Raw genomic sequence first — 24064 nt, 5'->3', positions numbered from 1 at the left:
TGTCTATGTTACAGTAGACTTACAGGATCCTGGCCGTCGGGCTAAGATTGCCTTTTGCCCTTAGCAAAGTATTAACATTGAGGCAGCTGAGTGCCTAGAGGAATGTCACTCTGCCTGTTTCAAGGACTTGTCAGTGGGCTGTAGGAAGTAAGGAAATTTAATTTTTCTTCTGCCTTTGTTTCCCACATCACCTCCATGTGCAAGTATAGTTCACACCAAATCCTGTCACTTTTCTCTGCACTGTTTCCTACCACTTGCTACAACTGTAGTTTGGGTCTTAACAAACTTGGCTTCTTATTAACTACTAGAGTCTTCTGATTCATCCAGCTTCCAGATTTTTCCTCATCCCTCAGTCCATTCTGCGCACTGGTACCTGAGTAATCTTCTGAATGAAGTAGGAGAGCGAGGTTCTTGTCTCACAGAATCGAAGAATGAATCTCATGGACAAAAGAGAGTGAGCAAAATGATAGAGTTTTATTAAGCAAGGATACAGAAAAATCTCTCAGGAGTGATGGGGGTTTCCCAGCCAGGTTGCCAATAAGGGCTTTTCATCTCTGGCCTTTTATTAGGACTTTACCAGGCAACTTGCCGGTGGTTAGGGCAGTGGCCGGAACTAGATGTGACACTTACACACTGGGTGAGAGTCTTTGTTTCTGTGACATCTGTGATCTGTAGAAACGTATTTCTAGATCTGGTTAATCTTCATAGTGAACTTTTCCTTTGAGGCCTGATTAGTTTTTGTGGTTACTTTTATTTTCTGTGGTTACAATGTAATTATTAGAAAAACATTTTCACCCTAGTAACTGGGATAGGGTGGTCTAAATTTTCCTGATCTCTTTGTTCTGTCTCAGTGTCTATATACCTGAAATACCTCCAGAGCCTAGTTGGGGCCCCCATTCTTTTCCTCCCTAAAGTCCCATCCTTTCCCTATTCATGAATGCACTATTCTATTGGTAACCCTGCATTGCTAAAAGGCTTCCAGTTGCTTCTGATTAGCCTAAGGCAGCTTTTCTGTATGTTTGTTTTTGCCCAGCTAACTGGACCTTTCACCATCCTGGCTCTTCATCTTCACTTCTCCCCTTCACTTGAGGCCCACTCTTTTCTCATTACATTCCTGCCTGATCTGATCTCTAGGACTATGTCGGGGAGGAAAAATAATTCTCCCTTTACCCTTCTAGGTTCTTGGCTGACAACCTTCTGTAATGAAAAAGACAGATTAACGGGAGAAAAACAAATGAAAATTTAATAACATGGTATGCTTGTAAAATGCCAAGAAAAACTGAGTAACTCCCTGAAATGGTCCAAACCTTACACCATCTCTAGCTAAAGACAAGAGATTTTGGTGGGTGGGGAACCAGTTATGGGAGGTTTTCAGGCAAAGCATATTAAAGAGGGCATGGTTTATGCAGATCGAAGTCTCTCTTGCCTTCTCCACTAAGAAGAGTTCCTAGAGATTAGTAACTCCCTACTCCTGTACAGTGAGGGAGACACCCTTACAAATGGAAATTTTTCTTGTAAATGTAAATGTCTCCTACAAAAGGATGACTTCTAACCTGGTTTTCTGAGCTTCTCCTGTGTCTGCTGCTTCCTAAAAATAGCCAAAAATAGGGGCATCTGGGTGCCTCAGTTGGTTAAGTGTCTGCCTTCGGCTCAGGTCATGATCTCGGGGTACCGGGATCAAGCCCTACATTGGGCTCCCTGCTCAGTGGGGAGTCTGCTTCTCTCTCTCTCTCCCTCTCTGCTCATGCTCTCTCTCTCTTTTTCAAATAAATAAATAATAAATAAATAAATAAATAAATAAATAAATAAACTTAAAAAAAAGTAGCCAAAAATAATCCTTCTGCCAAAGAGGCATATTTTGGGGTAGCCAATTCTATTTTCCTTTACCTAGAATTGTAACTGAACTCAAGGGGTTCACTGCCTGGGGTGCATTAAATTGAACACAACCTAAGGAAGTGTTAAAAGCAAAGAACTTTTTATTACTTTTTACAAGTGAGGAGCTGGAGGCAGCTGTCAAAGCACCATCTCCCCCTGGGGTGAGTACTGGAAGCTTCTATTCAGTGTATTCTGGGGTGGGGGCAGGTGGCTTGCATATGCACTACATACACATTAAGGAGTTATACATATTCTATTATTTAGGCACTTTGGTTCAATTGCACATGCCTAGCATGTCAATATGTTAATACATGCATCTATGTTCAAAAAATGAGAAAACCCCACCTATAGATGGAGATCTGAGTTTTGTAATGAGCTAAAGGGAACTACAGGACATCTTAGGGGGGTTCTGCAGGTCCTCAGCTCCAGAATGGCTCAAACCAGCCCAAACTGGCCCACATAAGGCTCTTAGGTGAAAGAAACACCTACCACGGGGCTAACAGATGACACCCCTAGCCAGTGTGGTGTCTACATAGGGTGTGTCTTGATTGGATGGGGGCCCCTAATTGTGGGCCAACTATCGGATGGAGCTGGATGGAAGCTGGTGGCTCGGATGGTGAAAGAATTCACCTGAGGCAGAATAAGGGAGATAGAGTGTATCTAACACATTGCAAGGGAGCAGCAGCCACATAGAAGAAAGGTTTGTCTGCGACGAAGCAGTGGGTGGGGGTTGTTTTTAAAGGCGGAAAATGAGGAGGTATAGCGACATATGGAATTCTCCCTTTTTTGGTAAATGTGCCTGGTTGTAAGTAGCCCATTGGCCAGTTAGGGCCAATGGATAGTTTGAGGTGGGTCGCCTGATGGGCCTGTCTATTCAGCCTGGTGGTCTCTGTGGGCCCTTTCTACAGTCTATCGCTCCAGCCTGTTTGCCGAAAAGAAAAGTGGCCTCTACAGCTGGGTGTCTTTGGTGGGAATAGCAATGCAAAACAAAACACACTCCTTCCTTGCTTTTGTCCTTTCTCCCTCTTCCCTTCTCCTCATGCTTTCAGCCCTCGGATCTGAGTAACTTCCCATTGCATCCTAGCTAACAGAATGTCCAACTCTTTTCTCTCCATGATCGGATTCCTACTTGGTCCTCAAGGCTTACTGTCTTTGGGAAATGTTACCCTGACTATCCTAGTCTCCAGTGTGGGCTTTGTTTCCTTCAGGAGACCTAGAGCACTCTCCTCTTCTTTTATTTTTTTAAATGGAATACATAGCTTTTACTTTTGTGACTTGTTAGGCATTTAACAATTTTATTTATTAAAAACTTTAAACAACATTTCTTTTGGCCTTCATTTCTGTCCATCCTTCTTAAGACTTCTGGACCGGTTCACTGTTCAGTTTAGGGAGATCTTTCACCTTCTCTTTTAGGGGGTTGAAATCATATACGGAGTGTACTAGAGGGTGTGTCTCTCCCTGAAATACTTCCATATTTTCTTGACTCACATATCCAGATGATGTTGAAACTCTTATTTTAATGGCATGTGAAATTGCATTGTATTTATATTTGAATTCTTAGGGAGCATATTAATCTAGAATTGGAATGTCTGGGTTAGTCCTGACTCTGCTACTTACTGACTGCTTAAAACATGAAAAGATCAACCTCCTTATGATTAGGAGTTTCTTTATAGGTGAAATGGAGATTAATAACAGACCTTTCATTATGCAAGGTTATTCTGAGTCCTGAAAATAAGATTACACTTGAAAATAAGATTCATCTAGCTGTACATTAATGAACTTTATAATCTAATATACTTAACCTATTTTTAGGTGCTTAATATATGCTAATATTAACTAATGCAATAATTAATTCATCCTCAAAACAACTCTGTGAGGGCGACTAGTACATGTTAGCAATGAGGAAACTAGAGAGCTCAATTAAATACCTAGTCCCAGGTAATCAGTGGCAGTCATGGAATAAACACCTGGCGGTGTGGCTTGGGACCCCCCCCTGTAGCCACATCCCACAACCTCTCCGTAGCTAGCTCTGGTATTGGCTAACCACCACTGCTCTGTGTTTTCACAGTTTGCCTCCTCAGCCCAAAGTTTACTAGGTTCAGAAGCATTCAAAATCAAGCCAACTGTGAATTCAAATCCTGGAACTTTTTTCCATGTTTGTTGTAATTTCAAAAAGGAAAAGAAAAGAAAAGCAGTGTCTTGCTTACTTGCAATAGCAGGCCTGCCGTGATAAAAAGGACAAAGGGCTTTGCATACTTGCAGGAAAATCACATGCTAAAATGAATGCATATGGAGCTTATTTTTCTTACTATTGGAGGTTAGAAAATTCGGTATTTCAGCAATGAAATCAATGTAAATATGATGTACAAAATATGTAGTGTAAAGACAGTTTGAGAACTTATGAGCTTTAATCCTCTTATCTATTTTAGGACTTTCTGGGACAAGTGTTTTGTACATTGGGGGAGATTGTTGGTTCTCAGGGAAGTCGCCTGGAAAAGCCAATAGTGTAAGTATTTTTTAATCCAGACAAAGAAATGTTAACGCTTCAGTTTTCATTTTGGTAGTTTGGAACTGATGAATACATGGTTGGAGACCAAAAGTGGATTTAAAAATCTTATTGAGTTTTTTCTTCTAACAAATAGTGTTGATATGTTTGTAAAGAATCATTTATATTTCAGCTGTCATATGCCATGCTGCAAAATGTTCACAAAATGAAATGAGGAGATTCAAAAAAGCAAATGTATTGTTTTCCTTTTGGGTATGGTATTAATTCTTAAGTTTTAAGAATTGAACATTTTGAAAAAGAGGCTTTCCTCCTTGGGCCAGGAACTATATGGAGCACCATTCTTTATACTATATGCTTAAAAAATGCATTTTTAGTGATTGAGATTTTAATAATGATTTTTACTACAAAATTGGCCTGTAAAAAAGAAAGTAAGTGTATAAATGTTAAGAGAGGGCGGTATCTCAGAATTATGTATTCTTCCTTCACTTTTAATCACTGGGATCATGTTTCATTTTCAGATCAATTGCATGGGGTGATCTTATTTTCTCTAGTACCAAATAAGACAGAAAACTAATTCCAGATATTTTTTCCTAAATCTTCCCCCTCACTGTCCTCCTTCTTCCTCCCCTCACCCCATCTCAATTATTTGGATTCAATTAACTTTTCATAAAAATCAAATGATCTAGGAGGAATACTGAGAAAATTGCAGAGCTAACTACAATATCAAAGGCTTGGGGAATTTTGAAGTGTATATCTTCAACATTCTTTTAAGAATCTCAAACTCATAAAATAAATGTGTCAAAACTCTCCAAATCTATTCACCTTTGACATTCAAATACTTGAAACATCCAAGGTATCCTTCTCACATTATCTGTATAAAATTGAACTTTATTCTTAGAGTGTTTCTCTTAGGCTAATGAGAAGTCTATGAATTCTCACTTCTTTTATTTAATTGATTTTCTAAGAAAATTATTACTGAGTGCCAGTTTGAAGACTTTTGCATATCAATGCCTTTTTAACATTTCTTTCATGCGTAGTTTGTTTTCATATCCTTGTAAGATTTATAAGCTTATGATTCAAATATGTTTATGCTCACTTTAATATGTCAGTGATAAGTAATCTGTAAAGCAAATGCGAATACTTTATTAAGTATATGTAAGTGTTATTGTATTGTTGAATCTAGTGATTTAGGCCCATGAAAATTCTTGGAAGATCACTAAATCACTCTTTTTGCTGAAAAACAAATCAGTCATGTATATAATACCACCTTAAAGATGCCTTGAATATCCTTTGAGCGAAAACAAAGGCAATTAAAATATAGAATTTTTATTTTGGAGCAAAAGAGTAGAGATTTTTATGGAACTTGCACTCATATTTTTAAACTGGTCATTTTGCTGGTTATTTTTAATCTGGTGTTATTTTCTCCATAAAGGGAAATTATAACTCTAGTTTCAGAAACTCTTAAATTACATAGACTTTTTTTTCCAGTAGAAAATTATTTTTAAGCTAGTCTTGAAACATGTTGAAGAGTTGACATTACATTGGTTGGGGTATGTGGTAAATAGAACATAGTGTGAGATGTGGTTGTTGTTCAGCTTGATTCAACATTCCCACTAGACAAGACCAACAAAAACACATTCAGCGTAAGGGATGAAGATGTCTAGAGTCATGATTATGCAAATGTTGGGAGTATTTGCTAGCAGTTAATTTATCATCATCTTACTTAATCAGGAAAGATGAGGTGCCCTTTAGATTTATCCTCACTCCTGCTGAGGATGTGGTGGCATAATTGAGACAAAGCCTTGGAAACCTGTTTAAGCAACATGAAGCTATTCTAACTACCCACTTTGCTTCATCTAAAGGGTGTTTTATAACTTAAGCAAGTTTATTGAACGTTTTGATATTACATCTGTCTTAATGACAAAGGTAGCATTCATTCAATTTTTAAAAGTATATGTAACTAATGTTTTATTCAATCTTTGACCTTACTGGGCAGTCCTCTCAAGCAAATACATATTAAGAAAAGGGTTAAAAGGTAGGCTTATTGTTTGAGCAGTGAGAGGGTTTTTTTTTTTTTTAATTTTAAAGTAATTTTAACTAGGCAGGCATGTGTTAGTATTAAATGGGAAATGAAATGTAGAGGTTGAGTGTAGCAAAGAGATTGGTGACAAAAGAAAGAAGCAAAGAATAAAACTGTAAGAACTGCAGTGTGGTGGTCTATTACATGAGGGAAACCCAATTAGGTAGTTGAGATGAAGAGAAAAAAGGAAAGAGATGAGAGAGGGAAATCAAATAGGCAAGACTAATCAAAAATAGAAGAGTAAAACTAAGTACAACAAGCTTGCTAGTGGAATGATATTTTTGATTTATAAAGCATCCAGTAATATGCTCATTTGCTCTCACCTGAGTAGTCACGCCATCCCAGGTGAATGATGGGAAAAAAATACATTTTGTTGTAACCCACCTACCATCTTGTTTGAGAAAATTTTATCTTTTATTAAAAACACTAACTATGAGAGAGTCAAGTGTCTAGAGAAGAGAGAACATGAAGACGAAGGAACATGGTCCATTGGGCTGAACATGCTGTCTTGGGCTCTTGGTAGTTCAAGTGTTCGGAAAAGGAAGATGCATCTTCTGTTCAAATGGCATTTTACTCCCCTACCTAAACCTCAAATGAAATGAAACTCATTTATCATTTTTGTTTAAAAGTGTAGTTTGGTTGAGGAAGAGAATGAAATGTTTGCATGGAAATTTTATCTGCCCGTAATGTTGGAGTAGCCCTTCATATTAGCTGGTCCACTAGATGGATACTTTCAGATTCCATACTCACCTTTGTTCACTGACATTTTTTTCCATGTACTTGATTTTTCAAACCAATCTAATGGACAGATGTTGGGGAGCGATGGGGAGGTTGGAAGGCATGGGATACTTCAGTGGAGGAGAGAATGGTTTTGGAAGAAAGGGCAGAGCCAGGGAGAATATCAGAGATGATACAAGGTCAGGGAAGTGTTTCCTCACGGGAAACTTGATGACAAACATAACTTCTAAAGGAAGATACCATGTATAGTGGAACATATTTTGATTTGTTTTGTTTTTTAATTTAGTGGAATATATTAAAGCATGGCAGAAACAATGAACTTCACATTGGGAAATAGTATGTATTTAACAGCTAGCTCTTGTATCTATTCCTTACAGTCCCCTCTGCCCCACCCACAACTACTGAACCTGCCCAGGTCAGGGCTTAGCTATCTAGTGAAAGATAATATTGTAAGATGGTCACTAAGGATCTCACTGTTTTGCTTGGTTGGTTCCTCGTGGCTGGTGATAGAAACAATTTGTACTGTCTCCTGTTGGACCCATTGCTTTAGCCAGTCTCGTTAAGGAGTTGGAGGATTTTTCCTATCTGGATGGATATCAGCTTTGGAGTTGGAGCACGGGACACCTCCTGAGACAGATAATCCATCTGCAGTTAACAATATTGACTCATCCTGAGTTTAAAAAGTCTCCCTGTGTCCCAAACGTTATTTATCTTAAATAGCATTATCCATGTGACTTAGGGCTTATTTACCAATTTGTTTTAGATTAGAGATTTATTTTCCAATTAGTTTTCCATTTAAATTTTAAGTTATTCTAAAGATTCCATTGTTTCCTTCCCTTTAAAAGGCCTAATTTAAATTATGTTCTGTTAAGGTATTAAGAATAATTTATTTTAGCTTTTAAATTGCAGTTGTGTTATAATATCTCCTCAGAGGTAGGTTTTTAAAAATGATGGTAACAGTAAAATTTGGAGATTTAAAGGAGATCTACTAGAGCCTTAAATTATTTATTACTAACCAAGCCTTTGAAAACTGTTATATTTATTACAAAGGAAAAATGGATTTCTAGTACATAGTCTCATGCTGTATTAAAAACAGAATTTGAATTTAAAATGAAATCTTTTTCTGTGCTTCAGTTATTGTCACTTTAAAAAATAGATTTTCTTATTTTGAGAATAAAAATTATTTTTTAATATTTTGTAGGAACTTAGGTGAATTTTTTTGGAACTTATGTTCAAGAATTTTTAATTTACTTTTTAATAGCAGCTTAAGATTTTCACAATTTCCAACAGTCTGTTCTGTCAAATTCAAGTTCTGAGCAAATTTGGATTCCGGTTTTGAGCAAACACATTTTTCATATCTTAATTCCATCCAACATTTTGGTCTTTTCCCTGAACCCTCCTAAAATGAGTCTTGTGCTACTTAATTTGTCTGCAACATTTACTGTGTCTTCCTATGACTCATCGGCTCCTCTCTTTAGATCGTCCCATTATTATTTACCATTATACCCACTCAGCAGTGTGTTTTCTCATGCTGGGAGATTGTATCCAATTTTCTGCATGATGCTGTCAGAGAGTCGTACTTCTTCTATCTTTAGGGAGCTTAGTGATGGATTCAGTAAAGCCTTCCAAAATGCTGGAATCAGCACCAGTTTAAGAAAGATTGCCATTCTTTCCTCTGGGAGGAAAGCATTTATTATGTTCATCAAGTAATAGACCTGTTTGTTCCTGTTTCGCACATCCAGGCATGACTGGTTCTGTATAAAAGGATGGGGTGAGGAGGCAGGGACTGGTTGTGATTAGAAGGAAGATTCTTACCTTGGGAGTGGGGGACACCTCCATGGGTAACTGAACCGGCAACTGTTTTGGCTAAGGGAAAAGATTATGTTCTTTGTAGGGTGGTTATAGCAGCTTGTGATCTAGGCAATCAGTAGTGGGTAGGATAAAGGGAGAGACCCAAGAGAGATTAGTGAACAGTACAGTGAAAAGAGCACAGGGACAGGGATTCAGAGGAAGGTGATAAATGGGAGACCAGCTTGCAGTTGACTGATGGCCACTGGGATCCCAGCTCTGACATGGGGTTCAAGGACACAGCATAGTGGGCGCTGAAGTTCAACAAGAGAAGTGTGGGGAGAGGAACAGAGCAGAAAGGAAGCTGGGGAATAAGGCAGAAGGAGAAGAAGGCTTGTAGGGGACTTGAGGCAGAGCCGTAAAGGTTTGCCTTAAAGATCTGATTCAAATGTGGCCTGATTCTGAAAGCTGTGCTGGGGATGTGTGTAGATCAAGTCATTGAAAGAAGGAACGGGAGGAAGAAGAGTAGGAAAATGATAGTCTTGAAGATGAGAAACATAAACTTACAATTAAGCACAGCATGTCCTTATCGTGCAACTTTTTGTATATGAAAATCTAGTCAACTTTGGGGGAAATTTTGACCTTCAAAGTGATCTTGACTTTATTAACTTCCTTGCAAATTAGATTGATATTGTTATACTCCCCGATTTATTTTATTGGAAAGAACACTGGGCTGGGAATCAGAATGTGATGTTCTTAGTACCATCTCTGCTGCTAACTCGCTAGGTAACACGGCAAAATTTGTACGCCTGTATTGTACTTTTATATCTGTAGTATGAAGAGCCTAGTCTAGAGATAAAGAAAGAGCCTCTGTAACAGAGTTGACAGTATATGGGCTTTGGGGCAGTCAAATCTGGGATCATAATTTATTGGTTATATAATTTGAGAAAACTGCTTTAAATTCCTGAGCTCCAGTTTGCTCATCTGAAACATATGAATAATACACTTTTAAGAGAGTTGTCGTAAGAAATAAAAATACTTTATATAATATTTTTGTCATGGAGAACCCTGGAATTTAATAAATACCCCAGTTGTGGTTATTGTTGTTGTTATTAAGTATAGCCAGTGTCTTTTAGGAAAGACATTAAATGGAATCACCGAGTAATCTCTCCCATCTCTCCCGCTCCCTCTCCCCCTTTTTCCCTTCCTTTCCTTTCTTCCTTCCTGTCTGTCTTCTTGCTTTTGTGTATTTATTTTCCTTATAGAAGCATTTAGCTAGGAATTCAGCAAGATTAGATAAAGGGCAATTTTGAACCAAACTTGATTACATTTATGTAAATTGTTCAATGTCAACCAAATATAAATATTAAAAATTATTTTGTCTATTCTCAATATAGAGCTGAAAAGTCAAATTGTGGGGGAGTTCAATTTCTGCTTTTTCTTGTTTTGGGTTTCATAAGATAGTGTTATTTTCCTGGAAATGTCCTGAATTTTTAGAGCATTGCCCATGTTCACACGTAATGGCAAAATGTAATCTAGAGTACACTATCAATTTAAAATTATTTTTCTCTCATTTGCAAAGATTCCAATGACGTGTATACATATTAGTAATTTTTATACACTTCTTTTTTTTTTTTTTTTTTAAAGATTTTATTTATTTATTCGACAGAGATAGAGACAGCCAGCGAGAGAGGGAACACAAGCAGGGGGAGTTGGAGAGGAAGAAGCAGGCTCATAGCAGAGGAGCCTGATGTGGGGCTCGATCCCATAATGCCGGGATCACGCCCTGAGCCGAAGGCAGACGCTTAACCGCTGTGCCACCCAGGCGCCCCTTAATTTTTATACACTTCTAACACATTAAATTGAACCACTGATTGCATCTTAGAGAGATGTTCAGTGCTTCATGGGTCTAGTATAAAGGGCTTATCAACCTCTGGGAGAGTCTACATGAAAAATTGTGTGTTCGCTAAAGACCAAAAGTAGAAGTAGTTTTAGTACATTTCCTTACATATCTTGCACAAGATTATGAGTCTTCTATATAACAGAAACTTAGTAAATGTTCAGCTGGCCCACTTTCTTAAATTCATTTGTGGGGATCTGAGCTCATGCTCTGGAAAAATCTGCAGAGATACAATTGTTTAACCCAAAAGAGCAGACTGTAAACAGCAGCAAGCTTCCACACTTCTCTGCTCAACTCAGAAATTCCAATAGTTATAGGTAAAGACATATAAATGAACTAATCTGGATAGATAGACTTGCAAAGGATATGGCTAGTCATGAGAGATATGGATAAGATAAATAACATTTTTTCTCAAAATAGTCCTTAATACCATCATCAGAGATAAGCCCCAGAATGGTTGATCTGTTGTTCTGATTTGGATGTTATATTTCCCTGTTCTTATGAAGCTTATGTACAAGTAACTCCTTCAGGCATCCAAATTTAAAAAGAAAAACAAAAAGCAAAATCATTTTATGTCAGTGCTTATTATATAGACTACATTTATTGACCAGATTTGCTTATTTTTCTATCAAACACAACCTCAGTGTAGTAGAGGTCTTAAGGATTCTTATTTTTTTTTCATCTTTCAATTCATTTATTCCACAAATCTTTGCTGAGAATACATAATGGACCAGAAACAATTAGGGACAAAGCATGCAATTATGAAATCACAGAGTTGTTCCTGTCCTCAGGGAGTTAATCATCTGTTCATTAAATGAATAATCACACAAATAAATATAATTGCATATTGATATAAGCCCTACGAAAATTAGAGTACTGGCTTAGACCAGAATATATAGATAGGTCTTTTTAGTATTCAAATTTTATCATAAATGCCATGAGAAAAATCATGATTTTTGTTCAGAAATGTTCTTTTACTGGGGTGCCTGGGTGGCTCAGTCATTAAGCCATCTGCCTTCGGCTCAGGGCGTGATCCCGGAATCCTGGGATCGAGCCCTGCATTGGGCTCCCTGCTCCACTGGGAGCCTGCTTCTTCCTCTCCCACTCCCCCTACTTGTGTTCCCTCTCTTGCTGGCTGTCTCTCTCTCTCTGTCAAATAAATAAATAAAATCTTAAAAAAAAAAAAAAAGGTTCTTTTACTTCTGTATGTAGAATGGTTGTGGGTAGTTAACAGATTAGTTAAGTTAATGACTGTTGAAATACCATAGTTCGGAGAAGACAGGAGTTTGGACTAAGAAGATGAGGAGGAGTAAGCTGATTGAAATATGTTTTTAAGTTTCATTTTACAAGGATGAGTGATAGGCTGATAGTCTCGGTTGAAAAACAGTTCAAGGAGGACCTTCAAATTTCTTGCACAAGTAACTGAATGGATGGATTTATCATTTTCTGACAATGGAAAGATCATCCATTTTTAGGCATTCCACAAGTGAACAGTGTTTTAGGAAGAGTTGAGTCATTCTGTCCTTGTATTGCTGAGTATAAACATTTACAACAATATTTTTATTTATATTTGTCTAGCCTCATTGAGTTGGATTGAAAACTGATGGAAAATCTTAACTGAAGGGAGGAAATGATAAGATATGATCTGTGTTACTTTGGAGGATGGCTTCTAAATTAAATAGTACCTATCTTTGTTGAATAAACATTCCTACTTTCACTTAGTTTTAATATCAGTTAAGTTTCTAAAGGGTTTCCCTTTGTATAGACAATGTTTAGAAATTATGTTGGATAAAATCTTTCAGAGAAATTATAGGTTCCTCTGCAATGAAATTCGTTGTTCCTTTCTTCTTTCTCCCCTGTTAGGTATAGCATAATTTGCTGATTCTGGGACTCAGGATGCAGGCTAGGAATATTAGTTCTATAGTTAAGCAAACTAGTAGGTGAAGAAAGACTTTTATGGGCCAGTCTTGGAATAAGCATCTTGGTTGAGCTCTAAGCCCCTGATGAGATGAATGTTTGGAACAAACATTTGGGGATTGTCTCTGCTCCTGTACATACACTCAATTAGTTCTTGTCTTCAAAACAATTGAAAGGGAGCAGTGAACTTTTACAAAATAAGACCAATGGCTAACTTGACTGAATTCTTATAATGTGTCAGTCACTGTATTACCTGCTTTACACCTAATGACTTCTTTAATCCTTATAGCACCATTATGAGGCACATAGGTATTGTAATTATCTCCATTCATCAAAGAAAGAAACTGAGACCAGGGTTCTGAAGAAACCAAGCTTCAAATGTGCTTAACCATAGCATTATATTGCCTTCACAAATGAATATATTTATGCATGGCTTTGAAGGAAATTTAATTTTTAATTTTTAATTTTTATTTTTTATTTTTTTTTAAGATTTTATGTATTTATTTGACAGAGGTAGAGACAGCCAGCGAGAGAGGGAACACAAGCAGGGGAGTGGGAGAGGAAGAAGCAGGCTCACAGCAGAGGAGCCTGATGTGGGGCTCGATCCCATAACACCGGGATCACGCCCTGAGCCGAAAGCAGACGCTTAACCGCTGTGCCACCCAGGCGCCCCTAATTTTTTAAATTTTATTTCATTTTTAAAAAGTACTTAAAAGTCAAGAACATCTCTGGATGACAAGAAGAGCTTTCAAGAGACCCATCTTGACCTAGGTCATTTCAGGGATGCAGTTCCTTTGCACTCTCTCTTACCCACACAACTCATATGCAAGCATAGTCCAAGGTAAAACTTTTTCCTGAGGTACATAGGGCTCATCTCCAGCAAAGTTTCTGTTTCTTGCTTCCATCCTGGGTCATGAGGACTTAGCTTCTTTGGGGCTTCTGTAGGGTGTGCTCTTAACTCTTGTGTTTCCTGTGATTACTAAGAGGAAAATAGTAGCCCTGGAAGTGAAAAAGTATGGCTTTCCTGTGCTAGCCAGTCTCTATTCTAGGGGGACTGCACCCATTCTCTCTGTGGTCAACTAGGATGACAGCACTCTTCTGCAAGGGTAGCCTTAAATTTTCTAGAGCTAACACAATCTAAATAGGAAGATTTTTGGAAGGAGTTTTAAAAATAAATCCACATCTAGTTTTGGAAAGAGGTAAATAAGTACATGATATTTTTTTTTTCCTGATCTTCTAGAAAATCATCATTCTGAATTCATAGTGTGTTGACAAGTAAAGAGCACCCTGTGCTCATCCTTTCTGGTCATTTCTTCCATTTGGTAATGCAGGATGATGTACTTCCATTTCTAAAAACAATGAGCTTTCTGCTGCTTTCTTTTCTTTCAAAGTTCAGGGTGGAGAGATTAAGCATATCGTTAGTGGTTTTGATTATGTATGTATGTATGTCTATATGTATGTATGCATGTATATATGTATGTATTTAAAAAACCTTTCTGAATAATTAGGCTTGATTGGCCCATGGTGCCATTTTAGATACAGGCAGATTCTTGCAGTGCAGATTCTTGCAATACAGGATGCTCTGAAAATAAATTCCAGTAAGTGAAAAACCTCAGTAATCTTTGCAACTCACTGCCTGCTTTGAGACCAGTATTGATTAGACCCTCTCAGTAATCATGGGGATAGATTGATTGAATCTCATCTCTTGCCCAATTTGAGTTAACTCTGATGAAAGACTCTAAACATGGAGGACCGTTTAGTAAACTGACATTTTCAAATACATCTAGATTCCAACATGTATTTTTAGTTATTTTTGTGAATGTATTCCGTTTCTTTAGTATAAACATAGCACTTCTAGCTAACTGAATTGTTAGCTTCCCCCAACATTTTATTAAATTTCTTGCCCTCTTCCTTTCATACTATTTTTGTTTGTTTGAAGTTCCCTATTGTCCTTTCTTAAGCAGGTCCACTTAAAAAAATAATCAAAGGAATACACAGTAGATGTTCCTGCTCTGTTCTTATTAATTCTTCTGTTCCCCACGACATCCGTGGGTTCCACAGCATGCTGGAGCAGAGCACCTGAACAGCCTCCTAAAATTCAATCAGGATTCTGAATGCTTTTCTTCCATCCTTTCTTCTTTTAACAATTGTGAAAAGACTTAAAAAGAAACCATTATATCCTCTGTGTTGTAGAGACCTGTTGTTGTGCCTTGTAAATAGTAAGATTCAGTAAATGTTTACCGAACTGAATTTTCCAGAATAATAGTCACATTTATAATTTTTTTCCTTTTTTGTTAGGTACACTAAATGTCTCTCCGGTACACTATAACTTTGCACTTCAGGCCTTGGAACAGAGTTTTTAGATTATAATAATGTTTGCTACGTATGTAGTTTCCTACATTACAGGTGCACAGTGTGCTTTCAGTAGCATTAGCAACCTAACATTTCTGTAGGTAAGTGGATAGGTCTAGCTTATCACAGCCCAAGGAAAGTAATGGCTTAAAAATTTTTTGACGTATGGGGTATTTAAGCGCTAGGATCTCATTACTCTTGTCAATAATTAGTTTCAAAGAAAAATCTTAGTCTCCAGAGATTATGAACAGTTTACTTTGTTTTTATTACTGAAAAACTGTATATCAAACCATCGATTGTTTACTTATTATGATTCTCTCCCATGATAATAACTGTCTTGCTTTTCTTTTAATGGCAACATTTACAGTCTGACCATAAAACGCGATCACATTTAATTTAATTATAATGTTAACAAATGACAGGGTAGCAGATGAATTTCTTGAGCACAGTGTTTAAGATGTTAAAAGTTTCTGTTGCAGTTTTCTGGTGTTTGACATATTTTAACAGTGAAAATCGTATGTTTTCTTTTGTGACAACTGATACAGTAAAATCTTAGAAATGACATCTTGTTAATATTTTAGAGACAAAACCTATTGCATGGAAAGATAAATGCATGAGATTTAAATTAAATGAATCATTAGTTTTGAAAAACTACCTGCATGGATCTTTTGTTTTTGCCTTTGGAAATGACATAATTTCCTCATGTAATTAGATTTCAAAAGAAAACTAATAAACTCAAAGTATACTGCTTTCTACTTGAACATTCGTGTTCAAATTTTCATTTATCGAGCTATTTATGTGGCTTTGATTTTTCTTTGTTTAACAAGAAACATTTGGTCTCTTACGTCATCAGCCCCAGCTATCTACTTTCTCTGCACCTACACCCCTGTGGTCTGAGCACCTCGGTGTCACAGTACAGAACCAAATGGTTTGGTGACACCGCTGACTCCTGATCTCCATCCTGGCTTCAACCTTCAATGCTCTGTGACTCCTGTGGGCACCTTTTCCCTTTCTCCTTAGCAGCTTTTCCAGAGGCTATATAAATAACTTCCTTCAAGTCCTCTGTCACGTAACCTTTCTCCTCCTCCCCCCCAGCCTTTCACTTGTACAGCTTTACCTTTTTCCTCAGCGAAAATAATGCCACAAGTCATGTTAGTTGCTGTGTTTGTTATTTAATATTCTGTCAGCCTGCCTGCACCAAGAGCTTTACATGTATCATAGCATTTATTCTTTCTTCATCCTAGCAAAATAGAGATTATTAGTTCTATTTTGCAGATGAACAGAGGAGGCTTAGATAAGTCCAGGACTTTGCCCAGAGTCTGGAGAGGAAGGAAGCCAGGAGCTGAACTGCTTTTTAAAAGTCAGGTCTGATCCTTTCATCATTTTTCAGTTTTTAGTTCACTGAAGAGGAGGGCAGGTTCAGTTCGCCTCCTCCCCTCTTGGTTTAGTGGAGCATGTTTCTTTTCTCTACCTGAGCAACTGCCTCCATCGAAGCCCTGGATTGCACTCCACGCAGACTTCCTTAGAGAGCCCGCTCAGAACTTCAGCATCCTTCCTGCTATCCCCGGACACACAGCTGTGCCTCTCCCTTGTGCTGCGGCTCTGCCCCCATTCTTCCCATCATGGCAGATAATCTTCAGAGACTCTCTTGTGCGGCTTCTCAACTACCACTGCCTCTTCAACCTGCTCTTCATGATTCTACTTAAATGGCTTGCTTGGGGGCCCAGGTACCTCCTGTGTGCCTTAACCACAGGTGTTTGCAATTTTTATCTTACCCGGCCTCTTTGTGGCATTTGGTGCTATTGACCACTTCTTCCTTGAAACGCCTCTCCCTTTGCTTTCATGACACCATCTCTCCTAGTTTCCCCTTGTGGCACCCTGGAGAGTCCTCTCACCCTGCTTCCCAGGCCCAAGAACGACCTGAAATTGTGCACACAATGCTGGGTGGCATTTTTCTCCTGAAAATGTCTCTGGTTTTTATTAGAGTCTCACATGTGTCTGTGACTCCACAAAGTTTAAGGCCGACACCCTACAGGGTATGTTACTCTGGGTGATGTCTTAGATGTCCATGATTTCAGCTGTCACCTGTATACCATTGATGCCAACATCTTATATCAATCATATTTCTTTTGTTGGCTCTAAATGCGTATGTACAACTGCCTACTGAACATAGATGTCTCCAGGAAGCCTCACATTTAATATGCCCCCAAAGCGAGTTTATCATTTAATCCATTAAAACTCCTCCTTCTGTGTCCTCTCTCTGTGATAGCACCACTAGGCAGTTTTCTAGCAAGATCGCTGGGGGTCCTTTTTTTCTCCCTCTCTCCTTCCTTTCTCAGCAACTCAGCTGTCCATCTCCACTTCCACTTCTCTTTTGCAGCAACCCTTCCTACTTCATTGTACAAGTCTTCCCGACTGACCTTGATTTCTGTAATTCCCGTGTGCATCAGTCCCATCTGCATGCAGTAGCTCCTGCGGACCTTTCTGGAGTCAGATCTAAAACTCAGCCTCTGGGACGCCTGGGTGGCTCAGCTGATTGAGCCTCTGCCTTTGGCTCAGGTTGTGATCCCAGAGCCCTGGGATCAAGTCCCGCCTCGGGCTCCTTGCTCAACAGGGAGCCTGCTTCTCCCTCTGCCTGCTGTTCCCCCGGCTTGTGCCCTCTCTGACAAAGAAATAAAATCTTGAAAAATAAAAAAATAAATAAAACCCAGCCCCTTCCTCAGTTCTTCCCCATAACCTTTGGGGGAGAAAACTCAACTCTGCAGTGACACTTGAGACCCAGCTGTGTACTTGAATATTCCCACACACACATTATGCTCCGAGCGACTTGACTTCCCTTCAGTAGACCATATTCTTACATCACTGTGTCTGATCCCTGTGTCTGGAAGGCATTTGTGCACTTTGCCCCACTTGCCAGTCTGCACCCACCTTGTTAGCCACAGTTCTGTCACCTTCTCCGTGAAATCTCCCTCGTCTCTGCCAGACTAGGATTGCTACCCATTGTTAGTGTAGCACCTGCTTACTTGGTTATAATACTCACCACCCTTTATTGTTACTGCATCAGTATCTCTATCAGTTATGGCGTCTTTACTGTGTTTTTCTTCCTACTGAGCCCCTCTGGCCTAGGTCCTCTATCTACTTCAACTGTATCTGTGTCTTGGCTACCTAGCACAATGCCTGTAAAAGGGCAAGTACTCAGTACATCTTTTTACAATGATAATATCACAGAACCCTAGAGAGTGTTAGTAGCCATGCCTTGCAGATAAGTAGATAACTCTACAGATATTTGTTGCATTAGTAAGCAATTCAATGATATTCTCTTTGTAATGCAATTCTGTTTGCAATTCTATTTTGCAAATCTAAGTAAATGATCTATCTATAGTTATTTTGCTCTTTGGACCTATAAATAATATGAAATGCAAAATTTAATTTTCATTAGTATTTCACAGTCAAGATGCCAATCTATCATTTTCATATATTAGTACCATAAGATTAATAAGTATGATCATATGAATAATTTATTTGGAGGTTAAAGAATTATTTATCTATTAATAAAGAAAAAACATAGTTTCATGTTAGGTTGATTTTCTATATCAAAACCATTAATGTTGATTAATAACAAATGAATTTTTACATGTTTATTTCTGCATCATATTTTTTGTGTTTCACTACAGGGGCAAGTGGCAGTCAATTATTTGTATAATTCTTTCCTCCTAAGATCTAAGTCATTTCTCCCTCACAATTCAAGTATAAACCAAACTCTCATATATGAATAATTTAAGTGTTGCCAAATTTTAGTGTAATATCACATAAATACCTCATTGTGTCACTGGGTAACTTTGAGTATTACATTACTTTTTTATATTTCAGAAGAATTAATGCCATTTGTTTTGAGTTGTTCTTGCTCCAGTTGAAATAGATTGGCTTAACATGGAAAAAGGTGTTGGTTTATCCTTTATCCAGTTAAGAACTAGCTCTTATTAGAGCCTGTGTCCTTTCTCCAACCTCTTCAAATATGGATATTTATTACCACAGTTAAGACTAGTCTATAGGGGACGCCTGGGTGGCTCACTCCATTAATCGTCTGCCTTCAGCTCAGGTCATGATCCCAGGGTCCTTTGACCAAGTCCCACATCGGGCTCCTTGCACAGCTGGGAGCCTGCTGCTCCCTCTGTCTGCTGCTCCCCCTCCTTGCGCTCACTCTCTCTCTATCTCTATCTGTCAAATAAATAAAATCCTAAAAAAAAAAAAAAAAAAAAAAAAAAAAAAAAGACGAGTCCCTATGTAGGAATTAAAAAAAAAAAAAAAAAAAGACTAGTCCATATGTGAAGTTGGCATGTTTGTATTGAGGATTATCTCTTAATTCTGTTGCCTTCACAGGTAAAACACTCGGAGTTTCCATTCTGCCCCTTTAGCTGCCTAATATTTTGTATCCTGGACTGTTTTTTCTTACCACCCCCGTCCCTCTCCCTGCCCTCAATCAGTGAATGTGCTGCATCCTGTTATCTTCCGGCCCACTCATCGAAGAGCTAGTGTAATCACCAAATCAGTACTAAGTTTGAACAGAGGGCATGCTACTGGTTTAATTTGTTAGTCTTCTAACAAGTCCACATTGAGTTATATTATTTAGCTGGGGGCTTCTGAAATAACTCTCTTAAATCAAATGCAATGCAATTCAACAAATGCTTAGAGAACATCAATATCACATGTCTTTAGGTATAAAGACATGGAGAGATGGCAAAGCTTAATCCCTCCACTTCTGGAACTCCCTGCTTTTGTGAATAATACATGTAAGCACGAATAATAACTATAATGTATTGAATACTTGCTCTGTGCTATGTTTAGACACATATATTAAAACTGCATTATTATCTTGAAAGATATCCTTGATATCCCCTTATCTCCTATCAGACAAGGAGACTGGGTTTCAATAAACAACTTGCTCAAGGTCACAGTCATTAACTGATGTACCTGGGATGCAAACTCAGCTTTGTGGAACTCTTCAAATGCAGTGCCTATGTCTCGGTCTCATTGTATCACAGCAGGAGTATCTACAAGATAGAGAGGGAGGAGGAATCAACTCCAGTCATGGGACTCAAAGAAGTAGCAGAGTTGGGCTTTGACAAATGAAGTGTTCAGCAGGTAAATAGTCTAAAGATGAATAAGAGATCCTAAAAATTCTAAACATTGAGAAAGGCTGATGGAGATATCTCAAGGCAGGAAGCATTTTAAATTACTGAAGACATACCTCTTTAGAGATATGACTTATTACTTTCAGCTCAGCATAAGCAGATTAATTTTCAGAAAAAATATTAAGCCTGATAGCAGCTCCTTCATAACGTCATTAAATGTGATACTTCATTTTTCATGTTTTCAACTTATATAACTGAAATTATACTGTGTATACTTTCCTTTGACTTGATTTTTTGCTCAGAGTTGTCTGTGATAACCATCTTTGTAATGTGTGGATGTGTGATGCTGTACTTTAATCATTTATTTCATTTCTGTATCAATTTTATGAGTTACAGATTTACCTAATATTAAGTCAGTGGGCTTTTTATAGCTTCTAGTATTTTTTTCTATATAAGTAGTGCTACAATAAAAATTATTTATGTCTCCTCATTGTATATAAAATATAAAATTATTGCATTTAAAGGGAGAATTTTGGCCCCATGACCTTTGCTGTCTAGTGTCACACCTGTGGTCATGTTACTTATATGGCAAGAGGAACTTTGCAGATGTAGGTAAACTACATCAGCTGACCTTAAGATAGGAAAATTATCATGAATTATCTTAGTAGGGTCAATGTAATCACATGAGCCTTTAAAAACAGAAGTAAAAAAAAAAGCAAAAATAAAAATAAAAACATAAAAACAGAAGCAAAAATCAGAACAGGAAATGAGAGAGACGCAGCTGATGGGAGTTACTGAACTTTTCAAAAAAGTAACTCTTTTTGTGTATGTTTTTCTATTCTTCATTTTCTTTATCTCTGATCTAATCTTTATATTTCCTTACTTCTGGTAGCTTTGAGTTTAGTTTGTTCTTGCTTTTCTAGTTCTTTGAGGTATAAAGTTAGGTGGTGCATTTACAGTTACAAATTTCCCTCTTGGCACTGCCTTCATTGCATCCCATATGTTTTAGTTTGTTGCATTTTCATTTTCATTGTTACAAGGTATTTTCTAATTTCCCTTGTGACTTTTTCCTTGACCCCTTGGTTGTTTAAGGATATGTTGTTTAATTTCTACGTATTTATGTATTTTCCAATTTTCCTTTTCCACTATTGATTTTGAATTTCATTCCATTGTCATTGGAAAATATACTTTGTATAATTTCAAGCTGCTTGAATTTGTTAAGACTTCTTTTGTGACCTAATATGTAGTCTCCCCTGGAGAATGTTCCATGTGCACTCGAGAAGAAGTATGTTCTGTTGTTATTGGATGGAGTGTGCTCTTTAGGTCCATGAGGTCCCGTTGGTCTGTAATGTTGTCCAAGTCCTCTGTTTCTTTATTGATCAACGTCTAGTTGTTCTATCCATTATCGAAAGTGGGTTGTTAAAGTTTCCTACTATTAGTGTGTTGCTGTTGTATCTTTTCTTAACACACCACTGGAGTTTTGTTTAATGCTATTTTGTTTTTATTCTTTTTGCATACAAAATATTAAACTAGTAGAATCCCACAAGTGTTATTTTTATTATTGTGCAATTCTAAGTATTCTTTCTTCTCTGCTATTCCTTCCTTTAATAATGAGTTTTCAGAAATGCCTTAAAAATTACCTTTTGTCAGGGGCATCTGGGTGGCTCAGTCAGTTAAGCATCTGCCTTTGGCTCAGGTCATGATCTCAGGGTCCTGAGACTGAGCTCTGCATCAAGCTCCCGACTCAACAGGAGTTTGCTTCTCCCTCTCTCTCTACCCCTCCCCCCTGCTCACATGCTCGCTCTCTCAAATAAGTAGATAAAATCTTTAAAAATTACCTTTTGTCATTAATTTCTTTCTCTTCTCTTTTTTTTTGAAGATTTTATTTATTTATTAGAGAGAGAGAGAGAGAGAGCATGAATGGGGGGGAGGGGCAGACGGAGAGGGAGAAACAGGCTCCCTGCAGGGAGCTCAATGAGGGAATCAATCCCGGGATCATGACCCGAGCCTAGACGAATGCTTAACCGACTGAGCCACCCAGGTGCCCTTGTCATTAATTTTTAACTCAAAAATTTTTGGTCAATAAATGTGATATACCTTAGTAAATATTCTATGACATGGTCTGTGGTCAATTTTAGTAAATGTTCTATAAATTAAAGCAAGATTTGGGGAATGAGTAGAAATCAACTGAGATAAAAAAGTGGTCTTGAGTGGTTGGTAGGGCGAGTATTCCAGGTGAAGTCAGGGAGAAATGAGACATCTGTTATGGATTCAAGGAACAAAAAGCATGGCTCTGTTGAAAAATGGCAGGAAAGGTGAAATTAGAAATTTTAAAGTGACTATTTTATGAAGCATATTATGTCTTAATTAATCAGTTTGAAATTATTGGAAGATCTCTGTAGAGCCACTGGAAGATGGAAGGCTTCATGATTAGAATTCATGATCAAATCAATCTGGCATCCATGGAGGGGATAAATTAAAGGAGTACCAGCCTGAGGACAGTTAGAAACAAGAAAACAACAGTAATCCAAGCAAAAGGGTAAAGATACGAATTTAGGCAGTGCTAGAGGTAATGGAGAAGTAGTAAGAGATATGGAAAAATGTTACAGTTAAGGGAAAAAAACACAAAAACCTTGATTGCAACAATCAACAAAACACAAAATCAAATCAGACAAAATTAAACCACCTAGTTTCTCAAAAGCCCATTTATTCTTCATGTGTCAGTTTTGGAAAGGATTATTCAACTTTAATAATCCTCTTGAGATGTAGCTTCAGCTTCTTGGTGATGAGTTCTCTTCTTATTTATGGGTTGCAAAATATAATAGAAGAATATGAGAATGTGAAACTGTTTTCAAAATTGGCTTTTTTGAGTAACCTTCTTTTTTGATATAATTTCAGTTATACAGAAAATTGACTAGAATAGTACCAGAAACTCCTGGATGCCTTTTACCCAGAATTTTCACTTTCAACAGGTGTTAACTTTGTCCCAAGTGCTTTTTATCATTTTCTCCCCCACCTTCTTCCCTCTCTTCCCTGTCTTCCACGTTCTAGTTCTGAGAGTAAGTTGGAGACATTGTTGGAGACATTGTGTCCCCTTCCTCTAAATTCTTGAGTGTGTATTTCTTAATAAGGAGTTGATGGAAACTTCACAGTGATATGGTGATGTTATCTAATCCATACTCCATATTAAAATGTCAACAATTGTCTCAATAATATCCATTGTAGCTGTTTTCCCCCAGTCTAAAATTTAGTTGAAAATCATACATTGAATTGAGTTGTCCTGATTTTAGTGTCTTTTAACCTAGAACAGTTCCTAGCCTGTCTTTTCATTAACATCTTACGTTATCAATGTACACTTGTCACAACTGGTAAACCGACATTGATACATTACAGTTAACTGTCTCCAGACTATATTTGAATTTTAGTCTTGTTTTTTCCACTAATGTTCCTTTTCTGTGACACAGTTCAATTCAGGATACCACATTGCATTTAGTCATCCTGGGAATCTTTTATTTCATGACAATTTCTTAGTCTTTCATGTTTGAGATGACTTTGACAGTTTTGGGAAGTATTAGCCGATATTTTGTAGAATGCCCCTCAATTTGGGATTGTTTTCTAATGGTTTTCTCATGATTAGATTGGAGTTGTAGGTTTGGAGGGAAAGGCCACAAAGGTGAGACACCCTTATTACATTATATCAGCAGTACATGATCTCAACATGACTTACTGCTGGTGATGTTAACTGTAATAACTGGCCAGGGTAGTGTTTGCCAGGT

General features: G+C 37.7%; 1 protein-coding gene across 1 annotated transcript in view; it reads left to right on the top strand.

Annotated features, from left to right (window-relative positions):
* Window positions 1-24064, top strand: part of CPNE8 (copine 8) — a 211855-nt gene that overhangs the window by 79197 nt on the left and 108594 nt on the right. Inside the window, exon 6 of the mRNA XM_045776528.2 lies at window positions 4305-4381. Within this exon, the coding sequence (XP_045632484.1) occupies window positions 4305-4381 (77 nt within the window). The remainder of the gene's footprint in view (window positions 1-4304; window positions 4382-24064) is intronic.

Source organism: Ursus americanus, chromosome 25 (genome assembly GCF_024610735.1).
Source record: "Ursus americanus isolate L20-20 chromosome 25, mUrsAme1.1.p, whole genome shotgun sequence".
Classification (NCBI taxonomy): domain Eukaryota; kingdom Metazoa; phylum Chordata; class Mammalia; order Carnivora; family Ursidae; genus Ursus; species Ursus americanus.
This window is presented reverse-complemented; position numbering and strand designations above follow the sequence as displayed.